The sequence below is a fragment of the Mycteria americana genome (genome assembly GCF_035582795.1).
Source record: "Mycteria americana isolate JAX WOST 10 ecotype Jacksonville Zoo and Gardens chromosome Z unlocalized genomic scaffold, USCA_MyAme_1.0 Scaffold_18, whole genome shotgun sequence".
In the NCBI taxonomy this organism is placed as follows: Eukaryota; Metazoa; Chordata; class Aves; order Ciconiiformes; family Ciconiidae; genus Mycteria; species Mycteria americana.
Window position 1 is genome coordinate 3970155 of NW_027445436.1, and position 23338 is coordinate 3993492.

At 38.2% G+C, this 23338-nt stretch overlaps 1 protein-coding gene across 23 annotated transcripts in view; it reads left to right on the forward strand.

The window, feature by feature from the left end:
- LOC142402959 (adenomatous polyposis coli protein-like) overlaps window positions 1-23338 on the forward strand; it is a 185389-nt gene that overhangs the window by 86426 nt on the left and 75625 nt on the right. For all 23 annotated transcript variants that reach the window (XM_075488939.1, XM_075488952.1, XM_075488937.1 and 20 more), the window contains 2 exons: window positions 14604-14688; window positions 15636-15837. In XM_075488939.1, coding sequence (XP_075345054.1) covers window positions 14604-14688; window positions 15636-15837 — 287 coding nt within the window. The remainder of the gene's footprint in view (window positions 1-14603; window positions 14689-15635; window positions 15838-23338) is intronic.

The following is a 23338-nucleotide window of genomic DNA, read 5'->3' on the forward strand; positions in this document are numbered from 1 at the left end:
TTTCAGTGTTTTAAGGTAAGTTTAAAAAATTTTAGTTTTATTACAATATTTATTTAACATCCCCAAAATAAAAGCTCATTTTAAAATAATACCACAAGTCTTCAGTCTCTCCCAAGGCCTAAATTTATACTTACTAATTTAACCCAAATGTGTCTGTCTAGTGTTTATTGGCTAGGTGTAGGCCTTCGGAGCCACCTATCCAAGAAGAAACACTAAGCTCAGATGGAATTTATCTTCCTACTGATCAAAATCCATCTATAGGTACAGTTGTATTTGTGTGATACATGGCACTGAACAAGGCAGAATTTCACAAGCAGTATAGCTGCATTAATGTAGTGCTTTTTCTGAGCTGACAAATCCTGTTTCTTGGTGCTACAGCTGGGAAAACTGGGCTGCTTTTGGTACCTAAGGTAACATGGCTTAGAAATTTTTGGTATCTCTGCATATACTACTGTATAGTGTAGGCATACTCTAAACATTAAACTACATTTGTATGCCCATCTCCTTGCTTTACTGTGTTCATGTGGTAGATTTATTGTTACTTTATAATGATATGAAATGTGCTGATTTGATGAATGTAGCAATTTAAATACACTTTAAATTGAACTTTCTTTTCCTCTAGCATCTAGATTGAGCTATATATTCATTATAATAATAAGAAAATTTTTCTTGTGTTCTGAATTACTGTCATTAGTTATGACAACACTTGAAAGAACTACATACTTTTTAGATATATTTAATCTTTGCATTGCACTGCAAGATGAAAATGACTCTGCTTTCTGAATTGAAGTGAAATTACTCTTCACTGGGTAAAAAACTGGCTGGATGGCTGGGCCCAAAGAGTGGTGGTGAATGGAGTTTACTCCAGTTGGCGGCCAGTCACAAGTGGTGTTCCCCAGGGCTCTGTGTTGGGGCCAGTTCTGTTTAATATCTTTATCAATGATCTGGATGAGGGGATCGAGTGCACCCTCAGTAAGTTTGCAGACAGTACCAAGTTGTGCAGGAGTGTTGATCTGCTTGAGGGTAGGAAGGCTCTGCAGAGGGACCTGGACAGGCTGGATCGATGGGCCGAGGCCAATTGTATGAGGTTTAACAAGGCTAAGTGCTGGGTCCTGCACTTGGGCCACAGCAACCCCATGCAATGCTACAGGCTTGGGGAAGAGTGGCTGGAAAGCTGCCTGGCAGAAAAGGACCTGGGGGTGTTGGTCGACAGCCGGCTGAATATGAACCAGCATATTTTGCTTCTTGAATACCTGAAGTTAAATTACATGTACTTATTCCCACCAAGATCTTACATGTGGAAAGAGCTAATTCATATTAATATATTACATAAAGAAATATACAGTCTGACAAAAAAATACTTGTCAATTGAACACTCTTCTGCTTAGTTTGTGCATTTGCAATATATATATAGAAATTGAGGTCTTTTTCTGACAAGAGTTCTACATTTATAGACAGAGAGTAGATATTACTAGCACTGGACCAATTTTTTGTCTCTTTGAATTTTACAGGTTTTGAACAAAAATAAAATTGCTATCTCCATCTTTTTTCTAAATTTGTCTATAGTTTGTGTTTTATGTAGTTACTCTCATTGCCTACACATCTAGAGACTTTAACAATTCACCTATATTTATGGGCCAGCATCATTGTTGCACTGACTATAAAACAGCATATCTGTCTATTTAAAGAGAACGCTTTTTCCATACTGTTTCATCTTACAGTAAGCTAATAGTAACAGCTGCATTTCCCAAGTTTGTCATAATATTCTAAGGGATTTCTTTTGTTTGAACAGTCAATCCCTAAGAAATTAAAAAACAAAGCGGACATTGTTTTATTAATAATTTTGGCACCTCTGATATCGCATCCATCTTCATTTACCTCAACATTTTTTCTGGTCTGCAAATGGACAGTTTTCACTTAAATATGAAATTTAGCTTTAAACATGAAGCATTCAGACATTACTCTTACATAGATCAGTAATAGTTTATAATAAATGCATCTACAAGATGAGTTTATTTTAAGCTTTTAATTCTAGTATGATTATCTTACATTTCTGAGATGGAGAAATTATTAAAATGAGGCACACTTGCACAACACTTTTAACACTACTGCTTACAAAATCCTTTTCTTTAAAAATATTCAATATCATCTTTTAAATGCCCTTACTAATTATTAGGCAATATTAAGGGCATTTTTAAATGCCCTTACTAATTATGTCCTTACTAATGCCAACTAATTATTTAATTAGTTGTGGAAGGAAATAAGGCAGAAAAGGAGATACAAGTAAATATATCAACAGTCCAAAGAATCACTATGAGATGCTTCTACCCTAGCCCACAGAACAAAAGAAATGATATAAGAATGACAATGTTGCTATAAATATGTCAGAGAACCACAGCTCATCTCCCCCGCTACCAACTCCCTTTCTCCCATTAATATTTGGAATTGTATTGGGTGGGAGAGGCTGCTAGGGCTCTGTTTCACCTCAAAGATAATTATGTGCTATCCCAAAAGATTGGTTTTTCAAAGTATTTGGACTTTTACTTATTTTTACGGTAGCTAAAGACCCAGAGAAGTGGAGGTTGAAAGTCCTTCTGATTACTTTTCTTGTAATTATTCCTAAATGTGGCACTAGAACTACACAAACTATGAAGCAAGCAGTCTCTTTCAGTGGAACAAAGCCACCATGTACCTTCTCCTAAAGCTTATAAAACTAAAATTATTTCTTGACCAACGAGAATCCTGCAATGATCTCAAATTTTTTCACCCACAGACTCCCATTCCCAAGATCATTCCTAAACCATCTTTCAAATTCAAGATAAGGCAAAGCGAGGTTTGAACACTTTTCAAATACATCTGAAACAAACAAGGAAAAGAAACAGTGTCTCACTTCAGGTTCAGGAACAAACACTCACAAGGCATAGAGCTGGTTGGGATTTTTTGATAGAATAGGGATTAAAAAAAAAAATCAAATTTATCTAAACAATCCTCTCCCCCCTCCACCCCAAATGAAGAGAAACATACTGAGTTTGGTGGAGGTTTTTTAGGATACATTCCTCAGGTCCGGGAAAGCATTTCAAAAAAGAAAATATTAAATATCTGCTCAAAATGTACTAATAAAGACAGTTCTGTGAAGTGCGATAGAATCACTTTCTGTTTGGTGATCTGCCAGATTTGAAGTAAGGACATAAAGCTGTCCCACATCCCAAATTAATGCTGTAGAGATCACCTTATAAAGCTGATCTATTTCCAAGTCACTGGAAATTAAATTATATACAAAAGTCAAAAGAAAAAAGATAACTATATGGGGACAAGGAATGGGGAAAAAAAAAAAAAAAGACTTTCTCTATCCCTTTTTCAAACTATGAGGAAGATCATCACCTCTCCTACTCTTCACTCCCTTATTTTAGGCTGCAATGACAGGGAGAAAGGGAGAGTTATTGATAAATTTGTTATTATATTATCTTAAGAAAAACAGTGTAAGTGACAGATCTAGCTCAAATTTTCTGATACATAGTTAAGCAAACAAGCAATTATTTTCAGAGTTGTTAATGCCAAATGTAGTTTCAAGTAGCTGGTGTAAAGGACTATAATCACAGAATCATTTAGGTTGGAAAAGACCTTTAAGATCATTGAGTCCAACTGTTAACCTAACACTGCCAAGTCCACCACTAAACCATGTCCCTAAGCACCACATCTACACGTCTTTTAAATACCTCCAGGGATGATGACTCAACCACTTCCCTGGGCAGCCTGTTCCAATGCTCCATAACCCTTTCGGTGAAGAAATTTTTCCTAATATCCAATCTAAACCTCCCCTGGCACAACTTGAGGCCATTTCCTCTTGTCCTATGGCTTGTTACTGGGGAGAAGAGACTGACACCCACCTCGCTGCAACCTCCTTTCAGGTAGTTGTAGAGAGCAATAAGGTCTTCCCTGAGCCTCCTTTTCTCCAGGCTAAACAATCCCAGCTCCCTCAGCCGCTCCTCATAAGACTTGTGCTCCAGACCCTTCACCAGCTTCATTGCCCTTCTCTGGACACGCTCCAGCACCTCAATGTCTCTCTTGTAGTGAGGGGCCCAAAACTGAACACAGTATTTGAGGTGCGGCCTCACCAGTGCCGAGTACAGGGGGACAATCACTTCCCTACTCCTGCTGGCTACGCTATTTCTGATACAAGCCAGGATGCTATTGGCTTTCTTGGCCACCTGGGCCTTATGTCATGCTTGATTTCCACATTCACTCTGTCTGTGCTTGGATTTTACAGTAAAATGAGTAATGTGTTGTTTTGTAAGAAAACAATCTATTGTACACAGTGTTCTGTGATTAAAAAGTTTTCCCTTTCATCTTATATAAAATACATGTAAATTTATATTCTGTATAATATTTTCCAACTCATTTAATTGCCTCTATGTTGTGTCCACATGTATTGATAATAAAATAGGAAGAATGTAATTTGAACTGATTTTGATTTCTTAAATTATTTGAGAAGCATTCTAATGTATGTCCTATAGGGAATAAAATCATGCAAGTACAAGCTGCATTTTCTGCCCCCTACAGAAGAGGTTTATGCATTTAACTCTTTCTGTTCATTCCTTTTTCTCTGCTATAAGAGCAAAGATAAACCTTATATTTTGCTTTTTTATGCTGAAGTATGCTTGAATAACTCTTGAGAAAAGTATTGACCAGTTTATTTCTATGATTATATTTCTTACAGTGTATCCTAAGCCTCACTAATTTTTTTAGCGCAGTCTTCAAGAGGATGTGTTAAAAGTGCCTTGTCACTTATTGCTATTTGGACAATTTTAAACTAATGTTTTGGAAAACACTCCTGGAGAGAATACTTTTTTATTTTTCCTTTTCTGCCAGCTGCAAACCAACTTTTTCAATTTTTTCATTATTTTAAATATGAATCATGATTCAGTGTCAAATAACCCAGTTGAGATTAAGTAATTTTGGTTATCCCATTGTGTTATACAACACAACATACATAACATACACATAACATACACAACAACATATATAACAACAAAAATATTTTATGCAGCTGTATAAATTCCTTCTCGAAATTTAGGAAAGTCAAACTTTACCAGGAAAAGGTTGTCAGGTTTTTCAGCATCACTGATGAATACACCTTTTGAAGAAGAAAAAATTCATAAATTTGACTAATACAGCAGTCATTGAATAAAAGTCAGTAGTTGAGATGAAAGAATATGGTATCTTCTGCAGTGATTCAGCTTTGCTAGTTATGTTAATTCAGTTAAAAAGCATGACTGTAATAATGTTAAAATTATATAATGCTTAGTGGTATAGAAGAGCTCTAGTATATGTTGTGGTAGTTGGCAAAGTGTAAAAAAAAAAAAAAATATTTTCAGATACTTATCTGTGGTGGGTTGACCTTGGCTGGCTGCCAGACCCCCACCCAGCTGTGCTCTCACTCCCCCTCCTCAACAGGACATGGGGAGGAAATAAGATGAAAAGAAGCTCATGGGTTGAGATACTGTCACAGGCAAAACAGACTCAACTTGGGGAAAATTAATTTATTGCCATTTAAAAATAGAGTAGGCTGGTGAAAAACGAAGACAAAAACAGCTTTGCCCCTGCCCCTTTTTTCCCCAGACTCAACTTCATTCCTTTATTCCCAACTCCTTTATCCCCCCCCGCAGCACATGAGGAACAGGGGGCTGCAGTCAGTTCATAACAGTTCCTCTCTGCTGCTCCTCCCTACTCACACTTTTCCCCTGCTCCAGCGTGGGCCTTTCCCACGGGCTGCAGCTTCCTTATATTCCTTCCAGGGCATATCCACCTGCTCCGGCTGGGGTCCTCCACTAGCTGCAGGGGAATCTCTGCTCTGGCACCTGGAGCGTCGCCTCCTCCTCCCCCTCCTTTTTCGCTGACCTTGGTCTCTGCAAGATTGTTTCTCGCAGTTTTTTGTTGTGTTGTTTTGTTTTGTTTTGTTCCCCCCCCTTTTCTCGCACTGTACCGCACCAGTTTTTTACCCTTTCTTAAATATGTTTTCACAGAGGCGCCACCAGCATCGCTGATTGGTCCAGTTTTGGGCAGCGGTAGGTCTGTTGCAGAGCTGTCTGGAACCGGCTGTGTCCGGCACTGAGGCAGCCCCTGGTGTCCTCTCATAGAGGCCACCCCTGCAGCCCCCCTGCTACCAAACCCTTGCCATGTAAACCCAATACATTATCACAAAGTAGCATTTTAACTTTAAACTCAAAGAGGAAAGGAAGATAGATTTTAATATAACATACAGGTGTGGAGTTTTTTGTGGCAGCTATTTTAAAGTAAATCTTATTTTGTGCAATTTTGAAGCTGATTTGCATTTTGCAATTTCTTCATTTGGTAAGGTAAATTCAACATGGACTGGCTAATTGTCTAGTTAATTTCTTCTTTAGAATACTTGAGATAAAAAAATCCATATTTAAATTTTATAAAGACAAGTTTGGTCACCTGTAGTCTTAAATACACATTATAAAAACTCCTACTTCAGTGTTTATTTAACTGGTCATTGTATTAATGTTTTCAGTAGTGTTTTCAATTTTTAATATTAAAGGTTCATGTTAGTCCATAAAATATGTCAAAATATGAGAGTTGTCTCTTTCTGGTCCAAAGACTTTGGGAACCAGTGATGTAACTTATGTATTTAGCTTTTTACTCTTCAGATGCAATTTGTTATTGTCTTGTACAGGATGAATAGATGGAGAAGATCAACAAAAAAGATGCAAAAATGGCAAAAACTTTACCTAAACACACACTGAAATGAAGGCAATGTCTAAACTTTTGTTTTAGGGAAATCATGAGCTGCTTGTTTGGTTTTTTTATAGTTATTTGGTTTTTAGAGGGTTTTTTTTAGCAGATCATTTTACCCTCATAAAAGTTTTAGTTTTAATACTTTTCTGTGCGATTTGGGTTTTTCTTGTTTTGGTTTGTGTGTGGTGTGGGGGGTTTTTTGTTTTGTTTTGGGGTTTTTTTTATGTCCAAGAATGGTTTATTTTTGGTGTGGATAATGTCTGTGGGTTTTTTTCTGCTAATTAGATGGTAGAGTAATAAACCTTGTGATGCTTTGTTATCTTCGACTGGAATGGATTTTGACTAAATACAAAAACAAATGCGAAGATGTTTTGAAGATTGTGAATATGTTTGTGCAGTGTTAAGCAAAGATAAGATAATGTGGTTGGAAAAGATATTTTAAGCCAGTAGAATATCTCCTAGATTTATTGCAGTGTTGTATATGCTTCCTGTGGTTGATTAATTAGTAATTAAATTAGCAGTATTAAAGGTAAAAAGTGTGCTAAAAATGTTATGGTGCCTTTCATCTTGTTTCTGTCACGCTGGATTTGTGAGAATGAGAAACCTTATTTCTTATTAGAACTAAGTATGATTTTTATAATAAGTTGTAATTAACTTTTATTTTCTGTGCAAATATAACTTTCTATAATATCTTTTTATGACTATTTAAGGGGATGAACATACAAATCATAACAGGAATAACAGACTGACTAGCAATTTAGCAACTTAGAACAGAGTAGTTTGGTTGTTTCATTAAAAAGAGGAAAATCTTAAAAATGTAATACTTTAGCTTTGAATATTTTAGCATAAGTTTGTTTATAAAAACAAAAATTGATGTTCAGAATGTTTTGGGAACAAACTGACTAGCAGTGTTTAGATACTCTGTCATACTTTTTGGACATGAGATCTTTGTTAGCCTTGTATGAAAGTAGGACTTAACGGTCTGTTTGCCTTAAGAGAACAGGGAATGCTGATCCTTTATACCAGGTTTTCCAGTGGCTGAATCGCATCCTTTTTTAGAATTTTACCCTTGTAGGTACATAAGGTTTCAGATACTATTGGTACCCTTTATTCTTCTTGCCCAAACTTTAAAGTTTACTTTAACATGACTGCAGAGAAGAGTCTCTCTTTCAAAACTTGTGACTCCTTTTATCCAGTATCTCCTTGATTAGGTAGGCAGGTGATTAGATTTTCTTTTAACTCACCATCCCCATTTTATGGCCAATCTCCTGCTTAGCCTGTTCAGTGTTTAAAAAAAAAAAAACAACCCTGCTTTATTCTGATCAGCTGTCTGTTTCTCCGATCATCAGTGTTTAATGGTCCTCACTATAATGCACAGAAAGATGACAGGAGATATCTTTGTATCTGGCACAAAACTTAGTTCATTATGTTATGATAAAATACAGCATATAATAATCCATGTGCATGCAAATCAGAATTTGAAGCCTAACATTTTCAGAGATCCCTGATACATGGCAAAATTCATAAGCTATATATATATGCACACATATACAGTGTATATTTATATATGAGATTCCTCAAGTAGATGGTAGATGCATGTATTTAATGGAGACCCATTTTACTTTAAGGTACCAGAAACTTGAACAGTTTGCTGGGGATACTTACTGTGTCAAATAACGGGACTTTCCAATTTGTTTCCAAAGGAAGAGTGTTTTTAGCTTTGTCTTGCCTTTTCCCTTTTATCTTTGAAGAAAAGATTTTTAGTTGACATCACACACAGTAGAATGTTTCAGCAAGGCATGCAGAAATAATGTTTTTTGAAGAATGATGTTAAGATGCTGTAATATGAAAATAAAGCATTCAAGACATGAGAAATATTTATGTTAAATTAGATATACTTGATCTGGAACTGCTATTATTGAATAGGCTACAGGTACTAAGCAAACTGGTGTAACTGAAATGTTTATATTTGAATTTTGAATTTAGTATGCTAGGTATTTCTGTGTGCATTCTGTTACACATTAGAATATTAGTGTTGTTTCAAAACTGTCACTGGAAATCTGATTTCCAGGTGATCTGAGGTATCTGATATAATTTCTGCTAAGAAATCAAGTCAGATATAGCACAGTGGATTATATTTTCTTGATGGACCAAAAACAATATAGTAAAATCTCCACAGTAATTGCAGACTCAGAGCTTAGGGATATTTCTGTACTATAGAGGGAACATGTCTGTGGCCCTGTCTCAAATTTAAGTGTTAACAATAGAAATTTTAGAACAAAGGGATAAAATATTCATCAAAGTGTTCTAAAGTAACTAGAGTATGAAATTGCTGTGCTTTTAACTGTAATGTATAACCTGTTCCATCTTCTTCAGCAACTGGGAAAATCTAGCTATGACCCCTTTGGCTTTAAGAAAAAGCAGATTACAGCCTAAGAAAGAGAATTCCTTTACTGAAGTAATCATGAGATTTGGATAATGAAAATCATAGTCACCCAAATGATTTCCCTTCTGTCAACAGTCTCATCAGTTTGCCAGCCAGTCACATCTTGTTTGTTTGTGGATCATTTAAGTTCCTCTGTGATAGGTTCCCTCCTTGCAGCAATTCAAGCAAATATGACTTGTTAGCCAATGCTGCTTTTCTATATAATCCCCACTATTTCAATGTATTGCTTGAGAGATGAGAAATCTTCCAACTCTTAGGTACCCCCATACCTGAACTTCTCTGACAAGTTTTCACTTGCTTCCTTATATATTTTCCTTTATTTGTTATCTGTTAAAAATAAGGGTAATACTATACTGTCAAAATACAGAATTTAAACTGAATAAAGTTTAGCATTCACTTTCTTATTTTTGCAATTCCACCAAACAGATGTCTGCATTACCCAAGTTATGCATATGTAATTTTCCTGCAAGAACTTTTACATATTTAAGTCTTTCTGGTTAAAACAACCACTTGTACTTGTCAGACAAAGGTAAAGCTCTAAACCAGAACACATAGCCTAATAATGGCATTGTTATCTAAACAGTGTTTTTATGGAAAAGAAATAATGAAGAGTTTTACGTGTTGACTAAAAATAAAAAAGCATACATGGTTGAAAAAAAGAAGTGGAAAATTTAAAAAATAAAAGTTAAAACTTCAACTAATGAATTGTAGCAGAGAAAATTGTGAAATGTGATCTGGTACGCTGATGTTTAGCACTTGCTGTTACCTCATATCCAGAGAGAGCAGTCCTTAGCTACCTGGACATCATTCAGTCATGTAATTTGGTAACATAGGGAAAGGTAATAGTATTTTTGCTTAGCTGTTAATATTGGCTCTCGAAGGAAGAGGATTCATAATGTAGTAAAGTATCCTGAACATGATCTTTGAAATAGCAGAACTGTCATGCAGAGAGGTGAGAAGATGACTTCTAAGAAGGAAGTGGGAGGAAAGGTTGAATGTTTGGGTTGTTTTTCTGGTTTTTTTTTTTTTTTTTTTTTTTTTTCTGCATCACAGTGCTGTTCTCAGGAGAAAGGGGTCTGCTAGCTATTTCTAAATTTATCTGAGTTGGCAGGTCTTTCAGAAGCTTGAAATACTCCAAAGACCACTCTACATATCAACATTGCCCTTTTAGGCTTTTAAGCTAAGACTGCTGTCTGCAAATGCTATCTGACCTTACGTCAGATAATGTAGGAGCCCTTCAGGTTATTTGTTTGTCTGACTTTGCTGACAGGGCATATGTTACATATAGAGATGGTTGGGGCCCTATGGCTAATGAAAATGTCCTTGAATGTACTTAAAAGCACAAGCACAGCTGAGATTTTCTGAGTAGTGATTTTTATCATACCAGACTTGATCCTAAAGGCTGTGTCTGTTTCAACAGGTAGTGTGCAGTGTGGTGGATTGACCTTGGCTAGTTGCCAGATGCCCACCCAGCTGCTCTATCACTCCCCCTCCTCAACAAGACAGGGGAATAAAATAGGATGAAAAAGCTCATGGGTTGAGATAACGACAGGGAGATCACTTACCAATTACTGTAATGGGCAAAACAGACTCAACTTGGGGAAAATTAATTCATTGCCAGTTAAGAATAGAGTAGGCTGGTGAGTGTATTGGGTTTATGTGGCAAGGTTTTGGTAGTGGGGGGGGCTACAGGGGTGGCTTCTGTCAGAAGATGCCAGAAGCTTTCCCCATGTCCGATAGAGCCAATGCCAGCCAGCTCCAAGACGGACCTGCTGCTGGCCAAGGCTGAGCCAATCATCAGTGACTCTGTGATAACAGATTTAAGAAGGGGGTGGGATAAACTGCACAACAGCAGCCGGGACAGAGGAGTGAGAATATGTGAGAGAAACAACTATGCAGACACCAAGGTCAGTGAAGAAGGAGGGGGAGGAGGTGCTCCAGGTGCCTGAGCAGAGATTCCCCTGCAGCCTGTGGTGAAGACCATGGTGAGGCAGGCTGTCCCCCTGCAGGCCATGGAGGTCCACGGTGGAGCAGATATCCACCTGCAGCCCGTGGAGGACCCCACGCCAGAGCAGGTGGATGTGCCCTGAAGGAGGCTGTGACCCTGTGGAGAGCCCATGCTGGAGCAGGCTCCTGGCAGGACCTGTGTACTCATGGAGAGAGGAGCCCACACTGGAGCAGGTTTGCTGGCAGGACTTGTGACCCCATGGGGGACCCACGCTGGAGCAGTCTGTTCCTGAAGGACTGCACCCCGTGGAAAGGACATGTGGAAAGGACCCATGCTGGAGCAGTTCGTGAAGAACTGCAGCCCATGGGAAGGACCCAAGTTGGAGAAGTTCATGAAGGACTGTCTCCTGTGGGAGGGACCCCATGTTGGAGCAGGGGAAGAGTGTGAGGAGGAAGGAGTGGCAGAGACAACATGTAACGGACCGACCACAACCCCCATTCCCTGTCCCCCTGCACCACTTGGGGTGAGGAGGTAGATAAATTGGGAGTGAAGTTGATCCTAGGAAGAAGGGATGGGTGGGGGGAAGGTATTTTAAGATTTGGTTTTATTTCTCATTATCCTATTCTGATTTAGATTGGCAATAAATTAAATTCATTTCCCCAAGTCAAGTCTGTTTTGCCTGTAACAGTAATTGGTGAGTGATCTCCCTGTCCTTATCTTGACACATGAGTCTTTTGTTATATTTTTCTCTCCCCCTGTCCAGTTGAGGAGGGGGAGTGATAGAGTGGCTTGGTGGGCACCTGGTGTTCAGCCAAGGTCAACCCACCATAGTGATAAACAAAAACTAAAATGCCTTCCCCGCACCCCAGCCTTTTTCCCAGGCTCAGCTTAATTCCCAACTCCTCTATTCCCCCTGCCCCCCATGGTGCAGGGGGGATGGGGAATGGGGGGTTGCAGTCAGTTCATAACAGTTCTCTGCTACTCCTTCCTCCTCACACTTTTCCCTTGCTCCAGCATGGGTCTTCCCCATGGGCTGCAGTCTTTCAGGATAAACCTGCTCCAGTGTGAGCCCTCCGTGGTCTGCAGTTCCTGTCAGGAGAGCCTCCTCTAGTCTAGTGTGGTTCCTTCTCATGGGCTGCAGTTTCCTTCAGGGAATATCCACCTGTTCTGGCATGGGGTCTTCCATGGGCTTCAGTGTGGATATCTGCTCTGGTGTGGTCCTCTCCACAGGCTGCAGGGGCAATCTCTGCTCCAGTGCCTGGAGCACCTCCTCCCCCTCCTTCTTCACTGACTTTGGCGTTCTCAGGGTTGTTTCTCACTTTTTTTTTTCCCCTCACTTCTCACATTCACACACTGCCTGTGCAGCATTTTACCATTTGTTAAATAGGTTTTCACAGAGGTGCCACCAGCTTCACTAGTTGGCTCAGCTTTGACCAGTGGAGCTGGCTGGAGTCAACCTTGTCCAGCACAGGAGCAGCCCCTGTTCTGTTCTCACAGAAGCTACCCCTGCAGCCTCCCTCTGCTACCAAAACCTTGCCATGGAAACCAAATACATTCTGTTGTGCAGCTGGCTGTAGATGAACAGATCTGTAGATGAGTTACATTAAGGACCCAGTGTCCATATTATGTGTTTCAGGGGGGTTTACTTTTGGTCTAGCTCCAGCCTGGTCCCATGGAGTGAATGCCCATTAATGGTCTGAGCATAATTGCTCACTTAGTTTGATCTGAAAGGAGTTTAGTTTACACTCTGAATTCACTCAACAATCTGAACCAAAGTACAGTTAGTGGGGGCAGTTGTGAGACTGGCTTCAAACTGATCCAAACTAAAACACTAACGTAGGCATACCCTTGCAGTACTCCCCAAGTCAGGCAACATCTAAGTCAGGAAACTTGACCTCAGCTTGACCTTCAGAGTTATTTCTGCAAAACAGTGTAGATGTAGTTAATGTATCTGTACTCCAGATTTCTTCTTCCTGGAGTACTAGCATGAAATTAAATAATGGGTGATTGCAGAGTGACTGTGCAGCTAGTGTTTGATTCTAGTGCTTGGAGATTATATTCTCAGAACCCTCTGGAGTTCTTTACTCAAAGTCCTTTTACTTCTGTTTTGTACTAATAACAACACTTTGAGTACAGAAAGGCTCAATATTATATCTGTTAAAAATGAAGAGTATCTTGACTTTGTGTAGATGCTGGTTTTGTTCTCTTTGAACAGAGCAAAATGCGTTTAAAGTGTACCTTCTGTACAAGTTGCAAGAATTAATAACATTAATAGTAAGGCATGCTAGTTTCTTAAAAGAGCAAAACAGTGTTGTGGAGATTTTTATAATTACCTAAAATTCACTAGATTTAAGGTCTGAATAGATTATGTGCAATTCTAGGTTTAGAGTCTGTGTATGACAAACATGGAGTATCTCTCATTACTTAGAGTTTTTTCTTGACTATTGCTTCTAAAAATATTTTGTTTTCTATAATATGAAAAATCATATTTGAAATTATAATGAGGGCTTTTTGCCTTGTGGCCAGTCTTTTCAATTTTTTCTTGCTATTGATGTGTCTGCTATTATGATATGGAAAAGGTGTTCACTATAACTTGCATTTAATTTTCCACCTCAGTTTAGGCCACTGAGCTTACAGGCCCCTTTTAATCTAGTATTCATTATTTACTATGAATCTTTTTATGCATTAGAAATATTTTCCTTTAGCTGTATAATTTGATCATATGTAGTTTTGATAGCATGCAGGGATATTCTTAGCTTTGAAGCTTTGGCTGTATGAAGGAGTCCTAAATCTTTCCCTCATAGGCGTTATGGTAGTAGTAGTAGTAAGCAGAATAATATGACTCCATGAAGGAGCCCTAAATCTTTTCCTCATAGGCATGATAGTAGTAGTAAGAAAAATATGACTCTCTGCTGGCTTACAGTGGTGATAAGGCCTCGCAGGAAGAAAAAACAAAAACAAAACCCAAAAAACCTACAACAAAAAAACCCTGGAGAGTGTTTCTTCTGATATCTTTGAGGTTCAAAAAATGCACTATTCAAGACTGTAGTAACTTTTAGTTATTTATTTAAATTTTATATTTACAAGACTAACTTTAGGAACACAGATTGAAGAAATTTGACTGTACTTTGTGCTTCCATTTCTCCATCTATAAATTAGAGAAGTGATATTCACTTTGAGAAGAACTTTTAAATAAGCTGATAAATTGTATTATCAGAGAAGATGAATTATTCAGTATAGACTTTATGTTGTGACAGTGTTTGGGGAAATACTGTAGAATATATTTGATGGAAATTAAAGTTATGATACTTGATCACTGCTCACATTAAATATAGTTTACATCAGTGTCACAGTAGCTGTTGCATAAATGTGTACTTGAGGGCAGGATAAAATGTATTTACCTTGGTTTATTATTGTAAGGATTTCTTAATTATGCTTAATTTCTTATAGGAGGTGCTGAAACAGCTACAAGGAAGTATTGAAGATGAGACAATGGCATCTTCTGGACAAATTGACTTAATGGAACGACTTAAAGGTAAATTTAGAATTATGCTTTAAGTAGGTTCATTTGTTTCTTAGTTGTTGTTGCTTTAGGATAAAATTTTCCCACTCAGCTACATCTTCTTTCCAGTGCTAACTTTGGAAGTTAGGCATAATCTCAGTGTCTGTTATTTTTTGCCAATTATTTTAAGACATTTATAAAAAAGAATGTGTTCTTATGTTGCTTTTGTGCTTTTGCTACTGTTACCCCAAGGCTTCGTATGAATTGCATTTGATATATCTTACACTTTATTCACTTCTTCATGAAAAAACTGTTTTTAATTGTTTAAATTAGTGGTGGATTAGTTCCACCAATTTTCTGAACTCATTTACATGCCCTGCCCTTTCCCTGTCACATTACTAGAACTGTATCTGTCATGCTGAAAATTGACGCCCCCTTCCCTAGAGCATGTGGTGGAACGTGTACGCATCCTGTTATATGGGATGTGCAGAGCAAGCCCAGATCAGTGACTCCCTGCATACATCTGTTATCCCTATCACAGAACCAGAAATATTGTAGAGGATGTCTACATTTAGGCCCCTATGGTGGAAACACTTATCACTTACATGATGGCGGAGCATCTGTGGGATCCCTGAGAAAGAGGCTATTAGGAAGTGGGACACAAGAGCAATTCATATATTTATGCCACACTCTGCCTGTTTTTTAAGAAAGGTAGACATACTGATGTTGTGATACTCTTCTGGTTGGCAGGATTGTAGTTTGGGCATCTCCTCATTTAGAGGATTAGTATTCTCTAACTGTACCATTAAGATTGGTTTTGTTCACATTATGTTCTGTGTATCCCAAAGCAAAATGTTTTAACTGTTTCCATTAATAAAGTCATAGATTTGTTCATGAAGTATGAAATTAAGATAGAAATGATCTTTTAGATTTTTGCTGCTCAATTTCAGCTCTGAAAATGTTTGCTCTTTATTACCCAGAACTGAACTTGGAAAGTAGTAACTTCCCTGGAGTGAAGTTAAGGCCAAAGGTGTCCATGCGTTCATATGGCAGCTGGGAAGGGTCTGTGTCAAGCCCTTCAGGAGAGTGCAGTCCTGTTCCCATAGGATCATTTCCAAGAAGAGGATTTATGAATGGAAGCAGAGAAAGCACTGGTTATTTAGAAGAGCTAGAAAGAGAGAGGTAAACTTCTTCATTTATTCATTCAGTGTGCATTGACTTCTAATTTTAACATGAAAATTTACTAACATATCTAATATTTAGCTATTATGCATATGATTTTGATCAGTGGTATACTTATCCTACCAGGGAAGGAAACCAGGAATATACATTAGATTTAAATACACAAAACCATCAGAAATCCTAAAACACATAATATAGCTTCTGCATATATGTATTTCATTGTTACTGTTTGTTTGCTGAAGGTTATTTTATTTTGATCAGCAGATTTTCAGCACCTTAAATATTTTTTGGAGGTGGGGGGTGGAGCATCCCAAACACCTCCATATCGCCTCACCACTATTGATAAGTGCTGAAACTGTAGCAATGTGATGGCGCAGTCTTTCTCTTGTTTGCAAATGGTTATAGCTACCATAGGTGGTTGATTGGCTACTTAATATTAGGAGTCATTTACCTAGTGATTCTTTTAACAAAAATGACTGCTAAACAAAGTCATCTTGAAGATGTCATCCCCATATGATGTTTTGCCTGTTGGCAAAACCATAGACTTTTTTTTTTTTTTATCTTGGAAGGTAATATGAAGAACATACATCTAGGGCATATTGTAAAGTTGTCCCACAATATCGATCAATTGTGAAGGAAACACAAAGTAAGAGACATGCAGCTCTTTCCATTGAAGGCGTCTTTATATCCTAAAATGAATCTGACTGAAATCCCAGATGTTTTCATAGGCCTCTCTGCAAGACAGGGATTTCTAAAGATTTGGGCATTGAAAGCTACTTGATGGATGGGGATGTGTGGTGGGTTGAATTTGGCTGGCTGCCAGGTACCCACCCAGCCGCTCTCTCACTCCCCCTCCTCAACAGGACAAGGGGAGAAAATAAGATGAAAAAGCTCATGGGTCAAGATAAGGACAGGGAGATCACTTGACCATTATTGTCACGGGCAAACCAGACTCAACATGGGGAAAATCAATTTATTTTACTGCCAATTAATAACAGAGTAGGATAGTGACAAATAAAAACAAAACTAAAAACACCTTTCCCTCACCCCTCCCTTCTTCCCAGGCTCAGCTTCACTCCTGACTTCTCTATCTCCTCCCCCCACTTCGAGTGGCGCAGGGGGATGGGGAATGAGGGTTATGGTCAGATCATAACAGTTCCTCTCTGCTGCTCCTTCCTCCTCACACTCTTCCCCTGCTCCAGCATGGGGTCCCTCCCATGGGAGACAGTCCTTCATGAACTTCTCCAACATGGGTCCTTCCCATGGGCTGCAGTTCTTTACGAACGGCTCCAGCATGGGTCTTTTTCCAAGGGATACAGTCCTTCAGGAATGGACTGCTCCAGCATGGGTCCCCCACAGGGTCACAAGTCCTGCCAGAAAACCTGTTCCTGCATGGGCTCCTTTCCACAGGCCGCAGTTCCTGCCAGGAGCCTGCTCCAGTGTGGGCTCTCCATGGGCTGCAGCTTCCTTCAGGGCATGTCTACCTGCTGTGGTCTGGGGTCCTCCATGGGCTGCAGTGTGGATACCTGCTCTGACATGGTCCTCCATGGGCTGCATGGGACAACCTGCTTCACTATGGTCTTCACCACAGGCTGCAGGGCAATCTCTGCTCCTGCACCTGGAGCACCGCCTTCACTGACCTTGGTGTCTGCAGGGTTGTTTCTCTCACATTTTCTCCCTCCTCTCTCTCACAGCTGCTGCGCAGCACTTTTTTAACCCTTTCTTAAATATGTTATCACAGAGGTGCTACCAACGTTGCTGATTGGCTCAGCTTTGGCCAGTGGTGGGTCTGTCTTGGAGCTGGCTGGAACCATAATACAAAAGCTTGGTGGGTAGCATTTTAGAAACCCCTGCTCTAAAGGGCCTTTCCTGGTGTTTAGTAAAACTTTTGCAATCAAGAGCTGAAAGGAGTACACTTTTCCTCTAAGGTACTATGTCTAGGTCCCTTTCTTTCAGTCCTATCAATAAAATTGAAGCAATTTCCCATGAGTCTGTTCTGATCCTCATCTAGTAGACACTCCATTTTTTTAATTTTCCTAGTCAGGATCACAAATCATGTTTGCTTCCTCTCATAAAATCTAGGTTCATGAAGGGTTGTATGAGAATATTTTCCCTTAATTTAGGAATCTCTTCCCACTTGCTCATTCCAGTCTTTAAGAATCTAATGCGTCTGCCATTTGAACTAATGGCTGTCTTCCCTTCCAGTTTTCCATTGAAATGGTCTTTCTTCGTAGTGCCTAGAGTATTAGCAAGATTAATGGAACAGAGTTCTCCATGTATGGTATTTCCATGTATGGTGCCATGTATGGCACCATGTATGGCACCTTGGTTCTTATTCAGAGTAAGAACCTTGCAGTAGTCTTTGATGTCCATCTTAACAAAACAGTGTACTTGTTTGTATTCTTTCCAGTGCTGTATTCTACCACATGATAGTAAAATCTTTAAGTGTACTTGGGGCTTTCAGTTAAGCTTCAAATGAACTCCAGGTCACTCAGAACAAGGAGTATTAATTTATAGCAACTGAAGTTCTTCAGTGTGGTTATTACATCTGTTTTATGATCTGTGATCCTTTCCCACTATTGTGGATTCTAAGGTGACAGGTTTTTGGATGTTTTTCTCAATGATAATGACAGCTTAAGCAGTGAACTGATCTCTGTTTAAAATAACCCTGGGGAAAAAAAGGGAGAGGGATATTTTAATTTGAGATGAGTTCACTGATCTGGTTATGAAACACTACACAAGCAGTGTTGCTGTCACAATTGAGGGAGCGAAGATTTGTGCTGCTGAGAAAATGATCTGTAGAGACATGGTGTCGTGGTTTAGCCCCAGCCGGCAGCCAAGCACCACGCAGCCGCTCGCTCACTTCCCCCCCCCGGTGGGATGGGGGAGAGAATCGGAAGAGCAAAAGTAAGAAAACTCGTGGGTTGAGATAATAACAGTTTAATAATTGGAACAAAATAATAATAATAATAATAATGAATTATAATGAGAGGAAAAAAAAACAATGAGAGAGAGAGAGAGGAACAAAACCCAAGGGAGGGAAAAAAGGGGAAAAAATATTAAAAAAAAATGATACAACCGCTCACCACCCGCCGACCGACGCCCAGCCAGTCCCCGAGCAGTGATCGCTACCCCCTGGCCAACTCACCCCAGTTTATATACTGGGCATGACATCATATGGTATGGAATAGCCCTTTGGTCAGTTTGGATCAACTATCCTGGCTGTGCCCCCTCCCATTTCTTGGGCACCTGGCAGAGCATGGGGAGCTGAAAGGGGGGAAAGTCCTTGACCAATGTAAACACTGCTTAGCAACAGCCAAAACATCAGCATGTTATCAATATTATTCTTATACTAAAATCCAAAGCACAGCGCTATACCAGCTACTAGGAAGAAAATTAACTCTATCCCAGCCGAAACCAGGACACATGGTCAGATAACATCTGGCTTCATTATTAGTGAAATTATTAATAATCAAAACTGTCCTATTCATTACTCTCTTTGAGGGGACATGTAAGAACACTTAGGGCATCAGCATGGACCCTGAATAGCCAAAAGAATCAGAATTTGAGGGTGGGGGACACAGGACAGTGCATCTGGAATCACTAATTTCTGAAAGGAAAAGTGACCACTTATTTTCCTATGCTCTGTGTTTAAATTTGTTTGGCATGTTTAGTAAGTTTCTGTGTTTCTAAACATAGTTAACAAATATTTATTTTCTAGTAGATTGTGGTGTTTGTATTAAAACAGGCTTTCAAAGAACTAATGGAATTTGAAAATCTCAATATTAAAACAATTTGGAAAGAAAACTAACATTTTTCAGAGACCTGAAACGGGAACATTTCCACCCAGGAATCAAATACATTGGCACAATACATGCTGCTTGTGGGCAAGAGTGTTTGGACGAGGACCAAGTCATCTATTAACTGTGTGTGAATTTGGCAAATTCACTAGATGTTTAGCTTGGCCAAAATGATCTTCTGAAGGGAAAAAAAATTTGATTCAGTTACCAGAATAAATTATGAAATTGTCTGCATATTTCTTGCTCATCTCCCCTCTAGTTCCAAAGTGTTTTGGTGGGGGGCGGGGGGGAGAGAGGGTGTATGTCTTTAGGTTACCAGTTTAGAATAGAATTCATATTAAATGTACCCTGCTTTCTCTCTGGCTAGTTCCAGATGTATTTGCTTTTACTGGATTACACATACCTAAAAAAAATTTAATATTATTTTCTGTAGAAAAAGCTAACATATCCTAAAAATTTGCTGTCTCAATTTTTTTTTTTTTTTATGCAGACAGTTCTGTTTCATTTTCCTATTTTATGTATTGCTTGGTTGAAAGAGAATTGTACCTGTTTTGCCTCTGGTGTTGAGCAAAAGCTACTGTTGGAAATATCGGTAGCTTTGAGAGTAATTTTCAGGAATTGTTACCTTTTCAAGGTTTTGTCATTTTATGGCCTACCAATGGAAGTGATATTATTAATTATAATTGTAATTATGTAATGTAAGTAGAGTAGCATATATTTTGTTACCCTTGTTACTGGGAATAACATTGACATATTTATCCAAAAAAGATTTCCAAAAGAAGAAGCCACTTTTCTGTGATCCTGCATTCATTCAGCTTTAGTTATTGTTGGGAGCTTCAGAAAAACCTCACAAAACCACAAAAACCAAACCGCCCCCCCCCCCCCCCCCCCATTAGACAAGTCTTCAAGTCTTTAGAAATACTCATCCTGTAGAAAAACAGTTCAAATTGAAAACCTTTTTTTCCTCATAAAAGCATTATAATGTTAAAAAAACCCTTACTTCATTTGCCTTTATGCATTCTCACTGAAATTGACAGTGTATGGCAGAGAACAGAATATTCTGATATTGTGAAAGTACTGATATAAACAATCTTGGGGTATAAAAAGATGGAATAATTTCCATCAAAATTTTTCTTTGATCAGTAACAGCTCTTCCACCTTAAACTCTCTCCTAACCTCAAAATCATGATCAGCAATGATCAGCAACAGATGAGAATAATCTGATTCATACCATTAGAAAAAGCATTTACAAATAAAAATACTTTTTATAAGGATTGAAATAATTATACTTTTGCAAATTTAATTTCATAAACTAGACAGACCCAGCACATGGACATGCATGGAGGGGGGGAAAAAAGGGAAGCTGTTGTTAGGAAAATCTCATTCCGTAACTATTGTATCAATTAGTCTTTACAGTATGAAATTGTATGAACTCGCTTAAGATATAAATAGTTTACATTGTATACTGCATAGTCATGGTTAAGTCAGCATGACTAAAGGACCCCAGCTCATTAGGGGCTGTCATCCTCCTCCTTGCACCCTGAAGGATAAAGGATACCCCTGGACTACCGAGATAACACCAGCATTCTAGCCCCTCTAACACCTCTGTGAAGCCCTCCCGTTATCTGGCATCATAGATAAGTAATTGTAGCAAGACCGACTCCAGGGACATCTAGATCAAGAAAGAAGCAGGTGGATGATGACACCATAGAATTATAGTTGCTTTGCAAAACAGTAGTATGTGTGTGTTAAGTAGTGATTGGTCAAATCATGTTGTATCTGAACACTTGAAAGGTATAAGAACCCTGTGTAAAACTGCATTTGGTGTGCCCCAATTTGAATGGGACACCTCAGGCACATGAATAAAAGAATTACTCTTGTAATTCTATACTTTGCCTCCTAGCCTCTCTCCTTAGTCAGCACAGGCCAGTTGTGAAATTTTCATGACACGGTGCAGAATGCCTGCATGTACAGAAATCAGACAGCCAGGGTATTTCTTAGAGGTTTGGGAAATTGGGAGGCAAAAAGAGGGACTCTCTCACAGACTTTCCCTGAGCAGAATCTGTTAGCATTTTGTTCAGTCTGACTAATGTGTCCCAACAACAGGGTTACAGCCCTTGACTTAGGGAATTCCTGCCCAGACCCATCCTTGTGACTGAGGAATTCCAGTTATCCTGTAATTCTGCTATAGTTACCTGCAACAGTAGGGTAATTGTTGTTTCTTTTCACTGATTTTTGATTGTAAACCCCTCTGGTATAATAGCTGTCCAAGTAAATTACTTAATGTGTGGTCTTAACATTCTTTATTTAAAAAACAAACAAAACAAAACAACTCCACAGTTCTGTTTCAACATAGCTGTTGAATCAAATCTCAAAAGTTCTGTTACTCTGTGTTTAAAAACATTCAGCACTTAGGTTTGTGTAGTTTTTCTTAGATGTGTGTAGTTTTTCAGTCTTTTGCAGCTAAAGTGAGTTCTCGAGCTACAGCTCGACAACTAAATTGTTAGTATAACACTATGGTTTTCCTTAACCTCTTTCATAGGTAATGTAGCTGTCATTAAGAATGTGATTCAAAAGAATAGGCAATGCTAGTTACTTCTTTATACATCTGAATTTTTACAAGAATTCTTTTTTTTTTTCCTTTCCAAGATGTGTCAAATCCTGTCAGTATTATTCTCAGTTCTGTCCATGTGTCCTTGAAAAAAATTAGGGCTATTAGTTTAGCAGTAACTAATATAAACTAGATCCTGGAAATTTTAATTTTCCATTTGAACAATGTTCAGGTTACTTGCTTTGGGTATGGAATATTAGCCTTAAGTCATTAAAATGAATTTGAAATATTTTAAAAGCAGGAACTAAGATACTTTAAAATATGCATTTTAAAATTCTTTATCCTACATGAAGTTCTTTCACGTGAAAGCTTGATTATCTTCTTTCCAAACATGATTGAGATGCATTAAGAAAGTAGTCAAGGGGAATTTTAATTTTTGTTGTATGTTGGTTTTGTTCCTTAACAAAATATTTATAGTAATTATCCATGACTTGTTTGTGCATTTTACAAAGGTTCATATGGCTCTTGCTCAGAAAGACTACAACCTGAGTTTAGAGAGAGAAGGATGTAGAAGTTAAGGGATGGGAAATAATACTGGGCAAACTTATATGCAGCTTTCTGCCCTCTAGGTTAGTGTTTGAGTTCAGTCTTAAGCATTATCAGTCCAGCTTTGTTTACGAATGCTATGCTTATTTAATTTTTTAAGTATCTCTATCTTTATATTGACTGTAAAATAATATGATTTTAGCATTTCCTTTTATGTTAATGAGCAATATTAAAATGTCAGAAGGAAGAAGAGTGCTTGCAGAAAGCACTTACAAGAAACTAATAAACTTCTATTTAAAGAAAAAAAAAAGTGGCTTGTCTGTATACCCCTACTAGCAGGATTTGGGCTGTAAAAATTTAAAATGTATTTTTAAAAAGTGTAATAACAATAAACAATATGTAACTGTTGATAAATTTTGTAGCTATATAAATGTAGTTTATAAAGAATTGATAAAATAATATGTAAAAATATTTTTTCATAGTTTGCATATAAATGTCTTCAATTCCTTATATTGATATTCTGATATCTTTATAATTCTAAATGGGTATCATTAGCATATTGCAGACCTGAGTAGTTATAATATGCTTATGATACACATTTAGA